Here is a 21,513-nt window from a genome sequence, read left to right as displayed (position 1 = left end):
AAGAACTATGACTGTGTATTACCGTACTGAGAGAACTTATAGCCATGCTGAGTATAAAGGACCATTCATTGGAACAGTGGCAACAGGAACTAAATACATCACGATAAGTGTGTCTTGCGTTTGTATACGTCTGTAGTTTACGGTCTTATAGACTCCCGGCAAAGTACATATTCAGGCAGGGTGTCTTGATGTCACTGTTTATATTTGTTATGTTTCATTAGATGCAGCACTTGTCGGAAGGGTGTTGCAGCCGTATTTGAAGATCCATGGAGACGTTCAGTGGATGTTGCAATGAGGATTATGCCTGCCAAAGGCACACAAGAGGCCTGGCCTACTCAGCGCTGTACACGGGACAGTCAGCGAAAGCACATACTGCCATTAGTAACTGCCATTTGTAAACATGCAACTTATGTTTGGAGTCTGATGCCGGCATAGGCGCCTATCATGGACACATGGTCACATGGTGCCTAGTCCGCACTCAATTTGTAACGGAGACTATATCACACTTTGGCGACCCGGATCACATTGTTCACTACTTCCTCAAGTGGATCCATGAAAGTGCCGATATTGACCTCATGAGGACAGGCCGCCTTCAAGGCAGCACACAATGCATCCATTGTTGTCGACATGAACCATTCTAGATACAGCGTTTTTGGGCGTGCACAGAATGCCGCCAGGTCAACAAACTCCAGCTCAAGATTTGCAGGACTCCTCCGTCAGCTCTGTGAGTGCAAATGCTTCATTCCCTATCCATTCATCCTCATAAATCCTCAATGTTGCTTGCTCTGTTATCCTACATTTATTTCCATGAACATCGAGCTATGTAAGTATCCCCAATTGATTGGCATACGTTCCTACTAGGCTGACAGCACAGGCGCTCTCGCGCAGCTGCTCTCACGCTGCTGCCTGGCTTCTGGTGAGGCGCTTCCCAGGGCCGGCCGCGTTCTCTGCTGCACCCTTCCTCTGCCGCTTCATGGGCTTTGCCTTCGCCGCAGCATTGTCACAGTTGCCTGCATCCTCTGCCGGCTCGGCTGCAGCCGTCTGCGCTGCCCCTGCGGCGCCGTTCTCCGGCTTGGCAGTCAGCACAGCAGCAGCCCTCTTCCTGCCCGGCTTGGCCTTTGCTGCCGCTGCATCCTGAGAGGCTTTTTCAGCAGGTGTCACCTTTGCCTTCTGCGCTCCTGCCTTTGCCGGGGCTACATCCGCCGCACCAATCTGCCCTGCGCTGACCGATGCAGCTTCCTTGGTCGCCATTGCCGCAGGCTTGGTTGCTGCGAGTGATTCGGCTGCCCCTGCCTTTGCCGCAGCCTTCTTGCCTGCGCCGGCTTTGCCGGCGGCTGCTTTGCCGGTGCCTGCTGTGTCAACGGTGCCAGTTGTGGCAGCGGCAACGTTTTTGCCGTTGCCTATTTTGGCGGCGGCGGCCGGAGGCGCGCCAGATTTGACACCGCCGGCGGCGGGGCCAGATTTGGTGGCACCGAGATCGTAGCCTGCCTCCAGCGCGCGCAGCAGGCCGGCTTCGCGGCGGCCGCGGCCGTCGAGGGATTTGGCGAGGGTTGCCGCGTCGGAAATCACCGACCACTCGTCACTGTCCGCGGCGCGGAACTCGCTCGCCATCAGCACCGCAGCATCAGCGCTTCCTGCTGCCGCCAAAAAACACAGCATTAATCTCTCTGCCATGCTTGCCCTCCTGAAGTGCTCAGCCACGATTGCCACTTGAGAGATCAGACATGCCATTTTATGTTGAACAGAGGCCCTCTTTTGCAGCAATCTGCAAAACTCTGCGTCGGGCTCTCATGTAAATTTGCCTGATGGTTGGCCTTGCAGAAATTCACAAGCAAATCTCGGGGACTCTATGAGACAGAAACCCTCTCAGATCTTAGAGCCTCTGATCATGGTAAAATGAAGATGCATTTGTAACGCGGCAAATGTAGGTGATACATGGCAAACATACCGGCAAGGACGGGGCAGCAGGCGAGTTTCCAGAACAGCGCGCCGGAGCGGTCCCTGCCGAGCGGCAAGATGCGCACAGCTGCCGGGAACGCCATCGCAGCCCCGGAGCCAGGCAGCTGCGGGGCAGCCGTCGCAGCCGCTTCGGCGTCCACCTTCGCCCAGCTTCTGTCCATCAGCGAGCGCTGCTCCTCTATCGTCAGCCCAGAGCCGCTGCCGCTGCACATAGAACATGCATCCATTCCTTACTGGCATTGGCATGAACATAGCTAAACTTGCCTAGGGGTTTCCAGGGGTTTTCTGTCTTGGATCAAGCATGCAACGCGCCAGCAACACAGCAATGTGCCAGAGATTGTCTACTATGTCCTCTACTCAATTTTGGAGTGGTGGCAGGCAGACATGTGGCTGACCTGGCCAGCAGGAGAGCAATCTGTTTGTCACGCTGCTTTTGCCAGGCCTCTCTTGCCTCCCTGCAGCAGCACAAGCAGACAATTGATTGAAAGCGATACACAAGACCTAACGCAGGGTTTGGATGGTGGTAAAACATCCAAAGAATGCAGTGGTATTGCTGGAAGACTCCAAGGCTCAGCTAGGCATTTTATTCTCCGCTGCCCTGCTGTAGCAAAGGTTCATGCAGGTAAACAAGGAATTACAATGAATGAATGGGCAGATGAATACAGGGGTGTCTCAGCGCAAAGGGGCTCATAAATGTCGGACACACAGGCATGCATCCAAATACCTCTAATGACACCTATTGGCACGAATGTCTTACACCTAAGCGCTCCCCCGCAGCATAGGCAGCTGCAGGGGCTGGGTCAATCACCATGGCATTTGTCTTGCACATAATATACAACCCCCGAGCACCCTCATCACACCCCTAAGCAGAAGTGATAAATGTGCGCACCTCTTGGCGGCAGCCAGCTCTTCTCTGCGTCCCTTGTCTTCCTCAGCCGCAGCGCCCATCGCATCCTCCATGCACTGCCTGATCGCACAGGAGCAAGTTGATGCTCAATCATCGCCTCTGCAAGCCAATTGTACATCCAATTCTTTCTATATATATTTTTTGCCAGTTTTGCCTTTTTTTTCTTTTTTTTCTGCCATTTCTGCAGTGCATACTCTTTATAGAAAAGCTGTCACCGAAACACAAGGCTTGGAATTGCTGAGCGGATGTCCGGGAAAGGAGACAGTGTTGGAGCGCTGTAGGGGGCGCAAGCTGTCTACTGCTGTCTTGGCCGTCACGGCTCGCAAATGGTCAACACAGTTGATTGTCGTGGGACAGCCTCTGGCGTTCAAAGAAAGAGTATATGGTATATACCGTCATGGGTGTTGTGTATCAGATAAAGTGTCTGCTGTCCACAACTGTCGGTGCGGTAGGTTTAGAGGATGACTATGACAACTGCAAAGGGAGATTTTGCAGTCTGTCAAGCGCGGGGAGGTCTGGATAGGATACCTGATGGCGCGCGTTTCGAGGGCGTCGAAGCAGAGTGAGCGCAGCATGCGCAGCCGTGTGCCCGGCTGCAGCGCCCAGTAGCCGCCGGCAGGAAACATTAACAGCGAGTCCTCCCCCTCTGACTCTTGGTCGCCCCCCACCGCAGCTGCCACCGCCCCCGGCGATGCCACCGCTGCATCCACTTCTGCGCCACATAATATTGATGAGCCCACAAGCCTTCGTTCTTTTTCTTGTATATCAGACTCCAATTCACTATGAATTCCAAGAAATTCCAAATTTGATTATAAATTAGAAGGAGAGTAAGTAACAATACAAAGAAGGAGCTCAGGCTTTGCCTTGCTTCTGACTCCTGGAATAGCAAACTCACGCTGCCTGCTGCCATCAGAACTTACTTTCTCCAGTACAAACCAACACCGCCCCTGCATGCATTCCAACCAATTGAAATTACTCATCTTTAGCAAAGGTGACTCACCGTGATCATTGGGCAGCTGCGCGGCGGCTGCCGCAGCGCAGCCGGCGGATGAGGCGCCGGAGAGGCGGTCGAGGGCGGCCAGGCCGTGGAGGCGATCCTGCCTCAGGTACTGAGCCATGACCGGCTGCCAGCCGTGGATGCCCACCGAGTCGCGAATGCCCCAGTCCGACCGCACCTGCGCACATCGATAACTTCGACTTGAGAATGAAGGTTCAGCTTCCCTTGCAAAGATTGAGCAGTCCTGCAAGGTCACTTTTCCCACGCCTGCACTGCCGGAAATTTAAGCAAGCACGCCCTCCAAATAATTCCTGGTGTTTTTAAATTCACTGGAACAGAACTTGAAATTGGGGAGTAAGTTCTAGAGGTGCCATTCGATTATTGTAGTCTTACAGCAACATGGCCCAGGACACAGCAATTGCAGCTGCTAGTATCTGTGTTGTTGCATCTGCACATCCTTTCAAAGGGTGGCGTTTAGACAGAAATGATGACAAGGCGTTCCCTCTCACCAGGTCCAACAGGCGCATGTGAACGTGGCCTGCCACCGAGCGCTCCTCGCGCGTGTAGGCGCTGTGGCCGGCTTCTGTCGCCGGCTGCAGCAGCTCCACCGCGGCGAATGACAGCGAGATGCCGGCTGTGCCCGTCTGCTCCCCAAACACCTGCTCGTGCAAAGATCCCGCTGACAAGGGTATATTGAAATAAGTCATACCTAGGCACCAGCTTGGCCACTTGCATTCAAAGGAAAGCAGGAGGAACAGGGATGCCATGCGAGGTTAACGGACGCCAGTTTGATCATGCTGCAGCAGAACATGGTCAGCATTGCCTGGGATATTGTTCTGGATTGATCAGTTGACAGGAACCCTGTGTATCAAAGTGAGGAAAGAACTCCGCTAGTGCTATGAGGTCCTGAGCAGGAGCTCCTCTTGAATTCCAGATTGATCATCTTTGTGCATGCAAAGAGCGCTATGAAGAACAGGGTTGCACTGGTCCGGATGATGTAATGGCAGAAGCTTCACAGGACTAGCTTCCTGGCTGGTCATTTTGGTGCATGCAGAGCGCATATGCATATACAGGAGCTGTTGATTTATCTTTGTTATACCACTTACCTTGAGGAACTCCAGGACTTCTGCCAGGTCGCCAGCGCTGCAGTCGGGGGGCAGGTCGACTGTGTGCGCCAGATCAGGCGGCCACCTCATATCCGACACCTCATCGCTCACCCTGTGCATGCGCACCGCCTCCCTCTCCTGCGATGCAAACACCCTTGTGGCTTTACTCTTACAGTAAGCAGCTCCTGCTGTGTCTCAGTCTGCTCACAAAACACCCCGCCCGAACCTTTGCTCGGAACTTCTAGTGCTAGCCACTATCACTGGGTCGTCCTGTCAAGGTGATCTGCTACTTGTAAATCTCTCGCCCTCATCAACCGTATGACCTCTAGATGGGATTACCTAGCGGAGCATGCAAAGCAGGTATGTGGAAAAGGTGAGCCTGGCTCGGGCAAAGGGGCACCATAGCCATTTGAGTACTGAAAGGAGGACAACTTAATATCGTAGAGGATTTCATAGCAGGCCATCTCCAGTAAAATTTCCCTGCTCCACCAATTCGACCATACTGAAATGTATAATGTATCTGGCATTTTTTATTGGTAAGAGTGAGAAATATGTGAGCGCACAGGCATGGAATGCGGCCGAGCGCCCAGCAGCTCGTCATCGATCAGGTCCGGGGCAGCCTCGGGCTTTGGCTCTTTCTTCTTCTGGGCCTTGGGCTTCGCCTCTCCTGCGGCCTGTTTTGGCGCCTGCAACAAACGCTACAGACATTCTTCGCGGCGTCCAAGAATGGCACAGGTTGGTGTCTCAAGGGGTCCTCCTTTCTACCATGCAAGAGGATCTCTTTTGCACGTTAGACTGTGCTGTACTCATCAGGCTCATTACGGCTTGTGTGATTATGATCAAACTGTCACATGCAATGTGATGTGGCCATGCATAACAGATCTGGATGGCACAAAATGAGGGGCTCCCATTGTAAGGCATATATAAACCATGGGGATTTGTGTCACCTTGGCTCCTGGGGCCTGCAGGGATGCAGAGGGAGGCCGCTTGGCGTTGGGGTTCTTCTGGAGGAGGTCAGAGACGGATGTAAAGCCAGCAGCCTTGGACATGTTGGCCAGAATCCCAGTGGCCTCCAGTCCCCGCTTCTGTAGGTGGCAGCCGAAAACTTTGTACACGGGATAGAAACTTCAGAGTCATGAATGCATCTCAGATCAGACATCAAATGTGCCTGAAATGCAAGAACAATGCAAGTAAATGCCTGAACATGTGGGGTCCTGATGCTGAGATTGTAGATGAGGGGTCGCCATATACCAACAAATTGTTTGGCTCAGAATGCGCTGTAAGCTTCATTGACTCTATTGAAGCTCAGTGCTGGAGGGAGATCCAGAATGTGCACCTTGCGGCAGTTGCTGCAGTTGCAGATGTCCCTGCACTTGGGGCACTTCCACTGCGCCAGCTGGTTCACCTGCAACCCCCAAGCTCACTTGGTACATGCAGATCTGGGCTCTTGTCCTTTTATGCTGTATCTGGCTAAGAATTCGAAATCATCGAGGGCAGAGGCAAGCCTCCACAAGACAAGAATGCTGCCAGGACACAAGGAAGAAACGGTTGTTGATGTTGCAGTGATTGCGTGTGCTTGGTTCGGACCTTTTCCACTTCCTCGCCATAGCGGTTGAGCAGGCAGCGGGGGCAGAAGAACATTGTGCATGTGCCGCATTTTGCCTTCACCTCCACTGTCTTCTGGCGACACTGCAAAACAGAAAAATGCAAACCATTTGGCATGGTCCTAATTGAGCAGTGCAGAATCACACCCTCAGAAGGATGTCCTTGCAGAGCTTCGCACACATCACAGTCTGTGCTTGAAATACCAAGTATTGGAACCTGCGAGAACTGAAAATGGGCTGCACCTGATGGCAGGTGGTCCCAGTCTTGCTATCATAGATCCTTCCTCCCTGCAATCTCAAAATATCAGTCAAGTCTTCAAAGATCTCAGGTGTCCAAGAGAACGATGCAAGCCCGTTGTAGCAGCAGATGACGATCAAATTGATTTACCTGTACACGCACACCGGGGTCCGTGGTCCGTTTTTTCACAGGTTTTGACGCAGCAGCGGAACCTGTCGCAGCAATAGAGGTTTGATTACTTGCTGCACGCTTCTCAAAGTTACCAGCATTGTGCTACCTTGCTCTAAGTACGGCCCTTGTAAGGGGATTGAAACTTTTTTGAGCTGGCAGATTGCTATTTAAAAAACCAATATCCAATTGGTGCAAATGGTTTTATCTTGACCGTTGATTTAACATCTTGGCGCCGAGATGTTCGCTACATTCAAACGTTCCCCAATACTCAACAGAATGATGTGAGAAATACTAATATAATGCAAGATCACCATCGGGGTTCTCTTTTGCCCCTTTGCCTGCGTTTTTGCCCTCCTCTGGAGCTGATGCTCCATCTTTCGATGGCATCACGACTCCCGAACAATTTCACTTAATCGGCTTGTGGTTTCGCTACCCGTTCAGTGGTGTTGCTTTTTGTGCATCCAATCCACAGAGTGGCGCATCCCTTGCAGTTCTACGTCACAACCTTCAGAGAGGAAATTTGAAAGCAAGACGGGCAGATGCAGGCACGTGCGAAAAGTGACGCAGGACTGACTGATCGCGCCAACATCTCGAGCCCAAAACTCCACATCACAGCCGATCGGGGCATTTCGGCGCTGGAAGCACAGCATATGGGATGCCTGCGCTTCACATCTATGGCAGGAGGTGGCACACGTGCACCGACATGGTGCCCGTGCCCTCCATCCTTGGTCTCTTGTTTCACGGAGCATGGATTGTGGTGTTCGTCTCGCTCGTTGAGGTTACTCATGTGTGGGAGACATGTCGTGGGCCTGGAGTACACTACATAGTAACTACTGCTGGCCTTCTGGCGGTGTTTGTCGTTTCATTTGTGGCGGAGGTGCTCTTGACAACGATAGGTTGCAGAGGTGCGCAGGCCTTGCAAATTGTACAATACCATATGACTTTTGTTTTGGAGGTGTATTTCGGAGATTGCAGCCTATCTTGCAAGTGATCTGTCAATCTAAGTTGCCTGCATATGCGAGGCGCCGATGTATCGCATGTCTCCGTCGATTTGAGAGGAAATTCACAAGAATAGTATAATTGTCTCTTCGTATACAATACAAGTGCCGACTGAATTGTTACCAGTCAGCAGTCCCTGCCGATGTGCATTTTTCCCAAAAGCACTTTTATGGATGTTTTGTGTGTCGTGCATCTGCTCTGCAGGAACACCATTGGAGATTTCTAAGCGGCATGCGGTGGTTCCGATTTTATACGTTCAATCTGTCGTGTGGATTCTGCAGGCAGCCTTTATGTGTACGTCTCAATCGTGGTCTCGATCTGTCCAGCTGGCACCATCTTCTCAGAACCCCTTGCTCCAAGCTGGCGTTGTGCGTGAGAAAGTGGCTGTACAAAGTCCATACATACAATACAGGCATTAGAGATGGTGCATTTACGCTAGGTTAAGATGCTCAATACTAGGCAAGGCTGTTGAGAAGGTCACATCTTCCCCAATCCACTGCAGGGCCCTTGAAGGGGGGCAATTTTATGTGCTCTGGGCACAGTAACAATATGCCGGAAGCTCACCAAATGCAATGCGCTGATCATTCCCTGTCTGCGCAGTGTACGGTACTGTGATGGTGGCACACGTTGAGCCATCCTGCTGGACGGGCCTGCAGCGAAAACATGTGCTCATGACTGCACAGGCCATGGTCTACAGCACTTGGATCTTCTCTGCCGTCCTCTGGTGAGCCCCCACTGTTTGCCCTGCCCGTCTTGAGGAGGGCGGGTGTATGTTCTGAGCAGCATGCCCACGGCTGATCGGGTCTTGCCGACATCTGAGCCCATCACGGGGTAGGACATGCAACAGCGATTATCTGCAGCTTGTCTGCAGACGCACCGTGCCTCGAACAGGAAGGAGACTGTGACCAAAACAATAACATCACCTTGGTTGCCGGTCATGCATGTACGCACCGGCGGACCTGGAAGGAGAATTGCAAAAGGGAGAGAGCATGTCACAGGCTGCCCGCATTGGGCTTCTTCAGGATTCACTCAGAGGCAGCCATGCTTGCCCAGATGATTGTCCATGAGAACAAGGCAAGGCTGAGCGCTGATGCAAGTCCCTAATGTATGACAGGCTGACGGTGTACATGGTCTACAATGCGTACCCTTCCCGGGCCAAGGTGCGCACATGGGAGCAGCGCGTGGTGTGCGTCAGCTGGATGCTCGGCTGCTACAAGACCATGATGCAGCAGGTGGACGGCAGGTGGGCCTGATTGAAACCCCTCAGCTGTGATCCTGCTGTCATCGATGAAGCTTTGGCCTAAGTGGTAGCCGGGCAGCTTTGCAGAATAGCCTCAGACTGACGAGGAACTGGTCCATGGCAGAGTAGCGTGTCATTGCCTGCTTGATAGCAGTCAGCTACAATCCAAAGGTTCCAGCTCACTGTGCTGCAATTGAGGGCTCCTGACCAAATCAGCAGCAGCAGAAGTGCGCACTGCAGCAAGGAATTCACCACAATCGAAAGTCATGGGTTTGGAGGTAGTAGTGCAAGCGGTTGATGCATTGAGGCACGCCAGACTTGTGTCAAACGCTCTCAGAAGTCTGTAGTGGTGATGGAGTAGGTGAGTGTACATAGCTTGACATTATATGATGCTGAAGTGTTACTGTGCAGGTCGGCTCCCCTCACAAGCGTGGCACAAGTGCTCTCAGGGCTGTTTGGCAATGCAGACCTGACGCCGTCAGACCTGATAGCGGCGCTTGTGCTCTGTACAGCCGCACAGGTAGGCCAGCGGCTCTCCTGACTGCTTCTCTGTGCTCCCAAAGAGATTTTTCGTCTCACCTTTGCGCAAACTCACACACGTGCTCGTGCCTACTGATATTGGCTGGGAGAAAGGACCACGAGGGGTGGAGGCTGGAATGATGTCTGCGCATGACTGCCGACATAGTACGGAGGGATGCATGTGGCAAGTAGACTTTGGCATGTGGGCTGATGGAGTATTGAAAAGCCAGAAAGTTGATGAAGATAAGCATGTCCTCGCTTGAGAGAGCCAGCATTGCCAAATACAGGGTGACAAATTTTTTACGACATATCTGGTTGCTCATGGGTTGCAGCACCAGCGCCGGCGGCTGCACATCAAACACGCGCTAGAACCAGTGGAGGACGCACTGAGCGCCATCACTCTCAGCGAGAGCAACGACAGCCTCGGCCAAGGTGAGATCTGATTGCTGCCTCTTCCGGAACTGCTCTTCGATCCACTGACGTGGTTTCCATGTGGGGTTGTGGAGTTCTGCCATCCATCCAATTCGGTCACATTAGTGCTCAGACCCTGTATGTTGTAGCGCTCGACTTCCACTGTTTCAAGGATCAGCAGTGCTGCCCCTGCATTTGCAGCCTGCAGATCTGTCGGAGATTGGCAAAGCTTCACAACACAGATACCTTAAGGAACTCGGCTTTGCCAGTCAAACCTGTTCAGGTGGGCTTATGGATGGCCACCAGAATGATGTTTGATCCAGGGTGTGCTCAACTATCAAATCACCAGAATTGATCTTGACATGATTTGAAATGTTTCATGCAGGCGGCCCGAGGGACGATGGCGCGCAGATGTACACGGGGATTGACAAGCGAACGCTGGCCAAGAAGACCTCAAACTTCAGCGGGACGCCCCCCTCTGCGCCCCCCACTCCCGGCCGCGCCGGCGAGTCCCCCCGAGGCTCCTATGACAGCTCCAGTGGCCGGTGTGTCTACCTTGCTTTACATCCCAGCCTCGTAACTCATCTAATAGGGCTCTCGGGACAACTGCCGCATGTTTCAAATTCTGCATGCAGATGCTCATGCTTTGGGACGAGCTATATCGCCCTGCGCTCTGGAGCTGAGTCATGCGGTGCCTGTCATGTCAGCACAATGAATTCTTGCGTCAGGAGTTGTGTCAAGACCTCACATGCCCATTGCTGTCGGCTACAAAAGGATCAGGAGGACATGCCCAGCGGTGCACTCCATCAGAAGTAATGTGATACTTTGCATGCATGTGAAATCTGTGGGTGGCAACCTTGTGCCAACTGTCATGTGCGCACGGACGGCAGGCTGGCGGAGGTGCAGTTGAGCACGCTAAGGCACTCGCTGGAGGGCATGCGCAAGTCCAACGTGGACCATACCGGGCACCTGCAGGGCATCCTCGAGGCAGACAGCTCGCAGGAAGCCATCAGCACGCAGTCCAACGGAGGCAACGCCGCCAGGCAGCCCGAGCAGACAAACCGCATCGGCCGCAAATCTGACAGCGTTCCCGAGCGGGCGGCCGTGTCAGATCAGGCGACGGCACCCCCCGCCGAGGGATCCTCCTCCGGGGGGACCACGCCTGAACAGGCAAGAAGCAGCCATTCGGCCGCGCCTGATCAGGCCACAGCCGTGGCCGCCAGGGGGCCCGAGCCTGAACAGGCGCGGCGGCCGGAGACGGCCGGCCTTTTGGAAGCGGGGAAGTCAGCCTTCAGCCGCGTGACAGGCGCCGTCTTTGGGGGAAGATCCGCAGAGGATGCAGAGCCTCCAACGCGAGAGAGCAGGGCTCAGACAGGCGCGGAAGATGCTATGGAGAGGGGGGAGGGAACAGCGGTGGCCGGGGAGACAGCCAGCGGAGAGCTGGCAGTGAGTAATGTTGCGAGTGATGTGAGCGAGGCAGGGTCAGGGGATTGGAAGGGTGAGGAAGGCGAGGACGGGGGAATCGCCGGCAAGCTCAGAAATCTCAAGGAGCGGTTTTCGCTGAGGGACGGAGGGCGCTCAGAGGCGGATGAAGGGGAGTCTGAGCAGGAGAGGGAGAAGCTTCACCTCACACAGGAGCTAAAGCAGAAGCTGAAGGAGAAGGTGCGACGACTTCTGTCTCCTCACATACGACTCCAAGCAAGTTTTAATGCACAGCAATCCTGTAAAAGCATGGCTTGCACATTGCATACCACCCTGCATGTGCTGGACATGCATGCAGGCTGGATTGCATGCACACCGTGGTTGTGTGCTTAGCATTATAAGCCAGCTATCTTCCCTTGCAAAAGGATAAATTGAACAATTTTGAGCGAATCCAAGATGTGGGTGTTCAGCAAGCAACTGCTCTGTGGTGACCTAGGTGCATAGCGAGCTCCATTCCTTGCATGCAATCCAGCACAACTTCTCCAAAATGATCATAGGATTGCGGTGTTCAAGCGAGCACCTGCTCTGCTGTGTACAGGTGCACAGCCAGAGCAAAGCTCGGCGAGAGGCGGGTCCCACACTCAATGCAGGAGGACACAAGGTGACGGCGCCTGACAAGGACACAACAGTGGTGCCACTGCCCCACAGCCACCACCATGAGAGCTCCAGTGACATCGGCCCCATCTGGACAGAGAGGGACTCTGCTGGGCACGGCGCCAAGCAGGCAAGCCTCTCTTTCAGCCATGCAGCCACCATAGAGATTTGGTATATTACTATTGATATTATTGGTGTTCTTGCTGTTTGGACGCTATTGCTGCACACAGAAAAAAATGAGCTGCAGGTGAAGGGTGTTACATATCCTACCCCTTGATGGCCTTGCCTGGTGGTGTGTAATGAGGAATACCGAGTGGTCTTGCTTATTTGCTTTTAATCGTGTGGCAGAGGCCGATTATGATGCTAATAATAAGATGATGATTACGATAAATTGAAACGAAAATGATAGAACTGCCAGCTCCTTGAGACAGCATGGAATGCAAACAAGGAAGGAATCTGAGCAAGCTCTGATGCTTTACTGCTCAAAAAGCAGCTGCTCTCGGGTTGAAAACTGATCGTTGATGCCCTGACAGGCGGGCGGCGCTGATAGGGTGAGTGAGGAGGGGCGCAGTGAGGATGGCGCCAGCGCACAGGGGCAGCCTGGCACACTTGCAGCCATAGGCAGCTACCTTGGCAGCTGGATAGGCATGCCCTCCGTGGATGAAGGTGCGCACACCCGTTACTGCATGATGAGTCCGAACACTTGTATGATCATTTGTTGCACATGCATGAAGACCTGCCAGCGATACATGCGTGAAAGCAGGTGTTGGTGTTTATCATGCAGATTGGCCGGTACTGTCATCTTGAATGTGCAGAAACAGCCCTGCCCTTCCATTGGTGCTTCACTTCAGTGGCAAAGGCCTGACTGGTTCAGGCTGCCTTGGACTTGATGAATGAATGCACTGAACAGGTCTGGATATCTTTATTAGCACATATTTTTACTAAGCATCAGTTTCTCCTTCAAAATTATCTCAGCAATCTATTAGCAATCTGTCATGAGCATGGTGATCAGCACTGATTGGAGCGCTGCATTGTGTCTTTCCGCAGGCACAGAGCAGGATTTGGATGAGGATCTGATGGCGGTGCCCGATGTGCCTGGGGAGAGCCCAAACCACTCGCGCCATGGGACGGCCAAAGGGAATGGATCCTCGACTCCTTTCATGCACAGAAAGGGCTCTGTGACCCTGAACCTCAGCGAAGTGGACGAGGATACACTCCGGGACTTTGAAGTGAGCGACTCCTGCCTTCAATTCTGTTTTTTTTTTTTTTTTTTTTAGCAGAAGTGTTTGCCAATGCTGCTTGAAAGAATACAACATGCAAAAGTGTAACCGCAATACTACCTGGTTATCAAATGCAGAGGGCTGTCTTTTTGCAATTGCTATAAAGACAGCGCAGCACTGCTGTCTGAGGCTTCCTGCGTTATTGGAAGCATCCTGACTGAAACGCAAGACTCACCTGAGCCAGTGGCCCCTCATTAGAGACTGCATGTCTGGCCGCCATGCATTTTCGATATAACAATTCAAATGATATGAGGTTGAACTTGACAAAATTCAATTCTGTGGTGCAGAAGAGGACGAGCGCAACGGGTGAGGGCATGGAGCAGGCTATAGAGGACTTGCGCGACAGCCGCCGCTTTCCCGACTCGCGGCGCATTTCTCAGAAGTTCCCTGTCATCCTAACTCCCTCTGAGCAGGTCACAGAGCAGGTGCGCAGACAGATTGGGTTCTCAATTCTCTGTGTTATACACATCTATTGTCTGCAGGTCTGTCACAAACATTCCATGCCTGTATGAGATGGACCAGGCAGCAGTGAGTGATAAGCGCATTCCTGCATCGACGTACATGCGAATGTGCCTGCTCATGCAGTGCTTTGTATGGTGCCATCATACGTACCATTATGGCAGGCCCCATGCAGAGAGAGGTTGCTTTCAATGCAGCCACTAGATCTGAGCACGAAGCAGAAGGCCAAAATTTCATGACTGTTGCAGGTAGAGGAGCTGAACATAGACATGGAACCAGGGGAGATTGTGGACGACATCCTAGGTATGGCCTCCTGCTGAAAGCTCTGCTGCAAAGCATTGCACGCTCAATCCCCCATCTGCCATTGCAAGAAGGCTGAAGCAATATCCTGGAGAGTCAGTGCAAAAACATCACAGCCAGCAGACGTCGTTTCCATGTACCTAGTCGTAGAGCTGCAAAGTCTTTGCTTCTGTATCCTAGCAGCATTCAGGAGAGACTGAGTATCTAACAGAGGCATGGAGTACTTTCTGTTAGGGGGCCATGCCAATGGAATATGTATTGCTTCTCTGTGATCAATACTCTGCCAGGTGTGACACGTGAGACAATCTTCTGTGCCTTTCTGTCACAGGTAGGCGGAAGAACGTGGCGTTTGATACCCTGGAGGAGGCAGCAGTCTATGCAAGGTTTGCATGCGCAGCCTATGCTGTGGTGGAGTACCAGGACACCAGGTGCTGACCTCAGCACCATTTCTTACCCCGCTCTTGAGTTCCACCTCAAAACAGCATCATTACGCTTCAAATGAACTTCTCATGCAATCTTTTGCTGATTCCAGTGCCGCGCATGAAAGCAACTCTGTCTCATACTATGCAGGTTTGTGTCCTTGTAAGGAGACATCCCGCGAAGGAACAATAATTACCTGCGGCAGGATCTATGAGTAGCAAGGCTTGCAAGGCCGAGGAACACGAATGACATTCTCTTTTCATGTCATCTGATGCAGGGTTACATAGTGAAACTGCAGCACCAAAAAACGAAAGACTGTGTGTGTGATGTGCATCTCCTGGTAACTGCAGGGATGAGGAGCCCAAATTCAAGATCCCTCCCTGCTGTGGAACCTGCGGCGGCTGCTGCTGCTGTGCTCCCAAGACAGTGGAGGGCCAGGATGAAGTCAGGAGGTGAGCTCTTCCACATGAGCATGATCCCTTGGAAATGGCCTTATTGACAGCGCAAAGTGCTGAACAGATTAGAGCCCGAATCAATTAGAGCCCGAATCACACACTATATTTATTTGTAGTGCCCGAGCAGGAAGGACCTTTGTATATGTGCTGATGTTGCCGAGTAAGAACTTTTGAGATGGCCGCATTATCAATGAAGAGAGGCTTTGCCTGGGCTGCCATGCCTGACCTGGTGTGAAGAAGGATAGGGGGCTGCCAGTCCTGTCTGATGCTGTGAAGTTTGATAATTTTGTTTAATATTTGTCCCCAGGACTATCGCTGAGGTGGCGGGGGTGGACGAGAAGGACATTTTGTACTTCAGCCCCTCCAATCAAGTGCTCGCGCATCTGCCCTACTGCATCGGTCTGGACAAGTACGCGCCCGACATTCCCCCCTAACCTAGTGTAACAGATTACTATCTGTTACTAAGTGGTTGGTTGGGGGGCCTGCCCCCCCACACTCAGTAAATGCTGGGCCAATCACCACTTATGATTCGGGCACCTGTTCCTTCACACATCTTCAGACTCACATCCTGTTGTGTTGCAGTATCAATGCCAGCACTTTGTGCACGTGCATGTGCATGTTTCAGTGCTCATGCTTTTGCGAGTTTGCGGAAAAGCTGGGATCAGAAGGTTGCCACGTGCCAAGGTCTAATGCGTGCTTCAAGGCTCACATATGCATGTGCTGCTTCCAAGCGTCAGGACGACTTTTTGCATTGTCCTTGTCCTCATGTTGCAGAATGTGCCCAATGCTGGGCTCCCCCAAGGTGTCATGCAGATCTTTGTTTCTGCAGGAACCCAGCTCACATGTGCAATACGCTGTATCCGTGCGCCAAAATTTGAACTAAGCACATTGTCCTGACTTTGATAGAGTTTCCTTTGCAGGAAGCACAAAGCGGTGGTGGTGGCGATTAGGGGCACGATGAGCATGGCAGATGTGGTCACAGACGCTGTCGTGCACCCAGAAGGCATCGATGACTGGCTGCCGCCAAAGTTTGCCAAGGTGGGGTGCTGTTCTGCGGACCTTGTGCAGTGTCATAATGCCCGTCACGTGTTCTGCTGCTGAAAATTTTCACTCTCGGTCGGTAGGACCTGCAATGATCTGGCAAGCCCAGAGGGGAACGCACCTATGTCTGAGTTCTGCTGGTTGCGCCAAAGCAGAGCCTTATGTCTCAAGTGGCTCTTCACGTTCCAGGCCTCATCTGGACAGCTCTTGTTCCTTGAAAGGGGACACTGCCAGTGTTTTGTAGCCCAGCTTGATTGCTGTCCATGGCCCTGACAGCGCAAGCGTGTGTTGAGGGTTCAGGCTTCAAATTTTGGGTGTTGCATGCGGCAGGCAAACAAGCACAAGCGAGGGACAGCGTTCGGCCATGCGGGGATAGTGGCGTCAGCTTCTGCAGTGCTGGCGGATCTGGAGAAGGGGGGAATATTGAGGGTTCTGCTGGGGGGCGACGAAGAAAGAGAGAACATGGAGGACGAGGGCGGCGCCGATAGTAAGGGGGAGGCTGTGGGCGCCTTCATGCAGGAGAAAGTGGACGCCAAGGTGTGCTTAAATCATTTGGAATTCAGAATAGTCAGAAATTTAAACTTCGGGATTTTCGAAATAATTGTTTTTTTCAATGAATAAAAATGTAGAATGTGCTTGTGATTGGCGGTGATCACGAGAAGGCCCTGCTTGGCATGTAAGTTGTGGCTGGTCGGCATGACTCATGCGAAGAGAGCTTCTACCAGGCGTTTAACAGCCTCTTGAAGCAATTAAGAACCATGCATGCGTGGATCAATATGACGTAAGGATTACTCTTGCGAGCTAATTCTTGTTGTGCGCAGGGGTATCGGCTGGTGGTGACGGGCCACAGCTTGGGCGCGGGTGCAGCCGCCCTCATCTCACTCAAGCTGAGAGACCGATTTGAGGGTGCGTTCTGCGTCTGTCAGTTTGGGCACATGCTTTCTGGCCAGAGCTTGAAAATGCCCTGGCAGGTAAACAGCCTTGTTGCTTGTCATGCTACAGCACTGCGGGGAATTCTCCGTTTTAGCAGGCCTGTAGCACTGCTTGGAACAGTCTGTGCCACTCCTTCACGGCATATTTTAACAAGCTTTCAGGCGCCATAATGTGCAAAGCACATGCACATGAGCTCTGCAGACGGTCTGTTGCAGCTGTCGCATATTCTTTACACCTCCCAGGGCTCCCATGGACGGATGCCCCCCACGACGTGCTGTCACTCTACATGTAAGGGTCGCTTCAAAGCCCCCTTTTGGGAACTATGCTGTGTGAGCAAGTCACTGCCCCGCAGGCCGCGGTGTGGCTTATACAGCTGGGTAATGTATTCAGCAGAGTCAGAGACAGGAATTGCTCTGCGCAGAACACAAGTGCTGGGCGTACAGTCCGTCTGACCGGCTCAGTCAGCAAGTCACTGCCACACATGCCGCAGAATGGCCAATAAAGAAGAGTGACCAGAAAAATTTTGTGTTTGAAGGTTCTAGTGGTGCTGCGCAGACCTCAAGCACTGGGCTGCCGCACAGGATGCAGGGTGACTATCACAGTTGGGTGACTAATAATGCTATTCCTGCACAGATCTGAAGTGCTGGGCGTTCAGCCCTCCCGGCGGCCTGGTGAGCGAGTCGCTGCTGCCGGCAATGCGCGAGTGGTGTGTGTCGGTGGTGTGCGGCAAGGATGCAGTCCCGCGCATGACCGTCAACAACCTCGCCCGCCTCATGGACGAGATGATCACCGCCCTCGCGCGCTCACGGTGCGCTCCCCTTTTGAATGTGTAGGGTCTGGGGGGTTTATGGTACTTCTTTCTAGGGTTGTGGGGGTCTGGTTTTTATACCGTGAACTTCAGAACCGCCGCGCCTCATGAACGAGGTGATCACCGCCCTCGCGCGCTCACGGTGCGCTGCCCTTTTTATGTTTAGGGTCTGGGGGTTTATGCTACTTCTTTCTAGGGTCTGTGGGGGGTCTGGTTTTTATACAGTGAATTTCAGAACCGCCGCGCCTCATGAACGAGATGATCACCGCCCTCGCGCGCTCACGGTGCGGCTGCCCTTTTGAATGTTTAGGGTCTGGGGGGTTTTATGCTACTTCTTTCAAGGGTTTGTGGGGGCCTGGTTTTATACAGTGAACTTCAGAACCATCGCGCCTCATGGATAAGATAGTCACCGCCCTCGCCTTCCTGCTTGATTTAGGCTTTGAAGGTTGGGTTGGGGGTCTTAAATATTACAAAGGACCTAGATTCGCGTTCTGGAATGGAGGGGATGGCCACTGTGCTTTCAGCTCCCAGTTTCCTGCCACTTCCGGTCTTGGCATGCATTTCAAGGGTGCTCACTTGCGTATTTCCCGTTTCTAACAGTCCTTGTGCATGGCATTGTGGAATTGAGCATCACCCTGCGAGCTCCTAGGTACCGTCATTTGCCAGGCAACGCATGAAATGACAGCAGTGTATTGCTATGTGCTGTGGCGTCAGCATCCTATACTGATGACTACCGGGCAAATGTGGTAGTGCTGGAACACAATGTGGAAATCTCTTTGTGTTTGCGCGCAGGCATCACAAGCTGCGCGTGCTGATTGGCGGCTATTGGCGCAAAGAGAACCGGCCGCCGCCGCAACACCTCTTCCGCGCCTACGATGACATCCCCCGTGAGTGCCGCATCTTCCTCGAAAAGTGAGCGGCCCATTTTTCCTTTCCCCCTGCCCTCTGCAAATCAATGATGTGCGATGATGCTTGCATGGGTGCTGAAAGGAATGCTGAGGGAGGGCCAGACACTCTGCCTGCTTTCCCCAGGGCAGCTGCTTCTGCCTCAGCGCTGGTTCAACCCTGCTCTAAGCCTCTTTGTGCATCTGAAGAAGGGTCTTTTCATCAGCATCTTTGTCTGTCACATCCAGGTCCTGCAGTGCAGCTGGGCATTGCTCTGCTGCGCCCTATCTAGACACCTGAAATCATTGCTGGGACCACACAACATCGTTGCACCAAGCGCCAATGCGAATGTTTCATCACTATTTTGTGTTGAATAGCGTCCCAATCAGCGCAGTATTCAAAGTACACCAGATACTGCGCATGCAGGGTGATCACCGATTCGTCAAACTATCAAGCCTTGGGTATTGTTGTCTCAGCCGAATCCAACGGCGGTTCAGATGCAAGCGCTCTGCTCCAGTGGTGCACGGCAAGAGCGCAGCTGTGTGCCCATTTTGATGTGCCGGTCATTGGCTGAACAGTCACATTGCAACCCTGCAGGTACTACAAGAGCGTGGAGCGCCGCGGCAAGGAGATGGACATGTTTCCCCCGGGGCGCATGATCTTTGTGCGCCCGCTGAAAACACTGGTCGGCCGGCGCCACCGCGGAGGGCCGAAGCGGATGGAGAAGGGCTGGGACTGCGTTTGGGTCTCCCCAGAGGAGCTCATTGCCGAGGGAATCCTCATCTCAGGCCGGGTGCGCTGGTTTCTTCGTCCACATTACGTAAGTGACGCTTGCAGAGGGTGTCCAATAGGAAACGGTGGGCAGATTGACAGTCGGCGCCTGCGCTCATGACTTGGAAGGACCAGTTCCCCGGCACGTGAGCTCATACAGATCACCCTTGCATCCCTGACTGACATTTCATAATTCCCCGGCGCATAGCCTCTCCCAAAGAACACCGCTGCGGCACCTACTGGGCACTTGTCTCACAGCATCACACTCCATCTTCCCAGACAGACACTGTGTTATGCATCTGTAATGATTCTTTCTTGAGTGAGCTGGCGGACTCAGTTTTTGGAGACTTGCGGTGTCATACATCTGTGCAGGCAGGGCATTGCCACACGCAGTCTATGCCGTTGAAAGCAGAAGTCCCACTGATCAGAAACACCCGCATTGACCGGTGCCCCTGTGCGCGCACATGATGGACCACCACCTGATGTTGATGTTGATGCAAACCCTCTGCAATCCCCTCTATTATACCCCCGTAATATAAATTAAACGGTTATACCCCTGTTCGCGCAGATGATGGAGCACCACCTGCTGCAGTCAACGCTGATGGGCGCCCTGGACCACTGCATAGAGCGGCACCCGGCCAACCCACGCCCCAAAAAGGCTCCCAAACGGCGCCGCCTGCGCAAGAAGGCCGACGACCCCAAAGACATTGTCGAACTGGCGCAGGTGTGTGCTGCGGACCTTGTAAAATTTCACACGTGTGGCTTACACATGTCTTGCCATGCGTGCATGTGATGTCGTGACACGCCGTTCCTGCCAGAGGCAAGGTAAGGCTGCAGACAAGCTGCAGGTCAAGGCTGCCACATGCCCTGCCCGTTGATGGGCTCGCAGGTCCAAGCAAGACCCGATCAACTGTGGGCGGGTGCTCAGTATTTAGACTGCCCCCCGCCAGCCAGGGCCGGAGCCTGCTTGTGCACTGCTACATCTGAGCGCTGTGAGGCATCCGTCCTGCTCAGTTTGGGCTCATTGGGCTCTAGAGCAGATGTGACTGTCTGTAGTGCGAACCAAGAGGATCAATTAGACCGAGCACACAATGCTTTATATACAGTGAAATCTAGTCAGCCTTGTTGGCTGCACGATGTGATGTTTCTCTCTCTCTCTCTCGCTCTTGCTCAGGCAGAGCATGGGGAGTGCTGAAGCTGTCTGTGAGAAGACAGGACACGACTGCCCTTGTTTTCAAGGGCACCCTGTCACAACTTGTGATTGGGACTTTTGACATTGTAGTGATTGTATGGCACAGGTGGTTGTGGAGGGGCCTGACCAGCAGTCCCCTCTCTGAGGGCCGCCGCTGGGGGACCACAGGGCACTCGGGAGGAGCAACTATCAAGGATCAGAAGTGTTTCATCAAGTATGAAGCAACACAGAAGATCGGGGCAGTTCAAGCTGCCTTGGAGCGAAATGAATTTGCAGACGGGCTGGAAGCACAGGCACAGAGAGGGTTGTATTCCTGTTGGTTTGTAAGCGACAGCGAGTCATATAGAGCGCCCTTTTTGGCAGATTTGCCAAATGGCAGGCCTAAGAAAATTAAGAAAATCTTTTTGTAAAGATTTGGGGCCTGAGATCCTAGAGGGCAGGACGAGGATCATCATGGCATTTGATTTCCCTCGTTTGAAGATGAGGTGACGAACAGGTTGTTCAAATGCGATCAGTCTATGACAAGACGCCTTTTGAGCGAATCTGAGCAAGCATGGCATGCTTTTGGAGATGAAAGCGACACACAGCTTTCAGATATTCTTATCCAACGTTTCCATGGTGCCCCTTGGAATGGCGATTAGCCCTGGGCAGTTTTAAAGCCATTGCTTTCTGCTTTGGGCACCTGATATTGCATGCTATTCGAGGCGTGCGCAGGAGCAACTGAATTTTTTAGTATATTTCC

The 21,513-nt window shown here is 52.8% G+C and overlaps 2 protein-coding genes across 2 annotated transcripts; one reads left to right on the top strand and one right to left on the bottom strand.

The window, feature by feature from the left end:
* Window positions 1-894: 894 nt before the first annotated feature.
* Window positions 895-6,610, bottom strand: COCSUDRAFT_59460 (hypothetical protein; the record flags this gene model as incomplete). The annotated part of the gene is made up of 12 exons (XM_005651455.1): window positions 895-1,634; window positions 1,949-2,163; window positions 2,355-2,414; window positions 2,849-2,926; window positions 3,395-3,578; window positions 3,867-4,041; window positions 4,373-4,522; window positions 4,970-5,107; window positions 5,533-5,655; window positions 5,917-6,054; window positions 6,306-6,374; window positions 6,557-6,610. 12 exons carry the CDS (start codon window positions 6,608-6,610, stop codon window positions 895-897), a joined length of 2,124 nt encoding a protein of 707 aa, XP_005651512.1.
* A 1,027-nt stretch (window positions 6,611-7,637) lies between these two features.
* Window positions 7,638-20,916, top strand: COCSUDRAFT_39910 (hypothetical protein; the record flags this gene model as incomplete). The annotated part of the gene is made up of 23 exons (XM_005651454.1): window positions 7,638-7,887; window positions 8,582-8,705; window positions 9,096-9,224; window positions 9,633-9,741; window positions 10,073-10,172; window positions 10,537-10,696; window positions 11,042-11,813; window positions 12,172-12,474; window positions 12,761-12,893; window positions 13,275-13,456; window positions 13,795-13,932; window positions 14,215-14,269; window positions 14,595-14,694; window positions 15,037-15,138; window positions 15,449-15,550; window positions 16,062-16,179; window positions 16,513-16,719; window positions 17,004-17,088; window positions 17,749-17,923; window positions 18,716-18,835; window positions 19,406-19,601; window positions 20,148-20,303; window positions 20,878-20,916. 23 exons carry the CDS (start codon window positions 7,638-7,640, stop codon window positions 20,914-20,916), a joined length of 3,855 nt encoding a protein of 1,284 aa, XP_005651511.1.
* Window positions 20,917-21,513: the final 597 nt, after the last annotated feature.

This window comes from Coccomyxa subellipsoidea (assembly GCF_000258705.1).
Source record: "Coccomyxa subellipsoidea C-169, whole genome shotgun sequence".
Lineage (NCBI taxonomy): Eukaryota > Viridiplantae > Chlorophyta > Trebouxiophyceae > Coccomyxaceae > Coccomyxa > Coccomyxa subellipsoidea.
The sequence above is the reverse complement of the archived record's forward strand: the minus strand, read 5'-3'. Positions and strand labels throughout refer to the sequence as shown.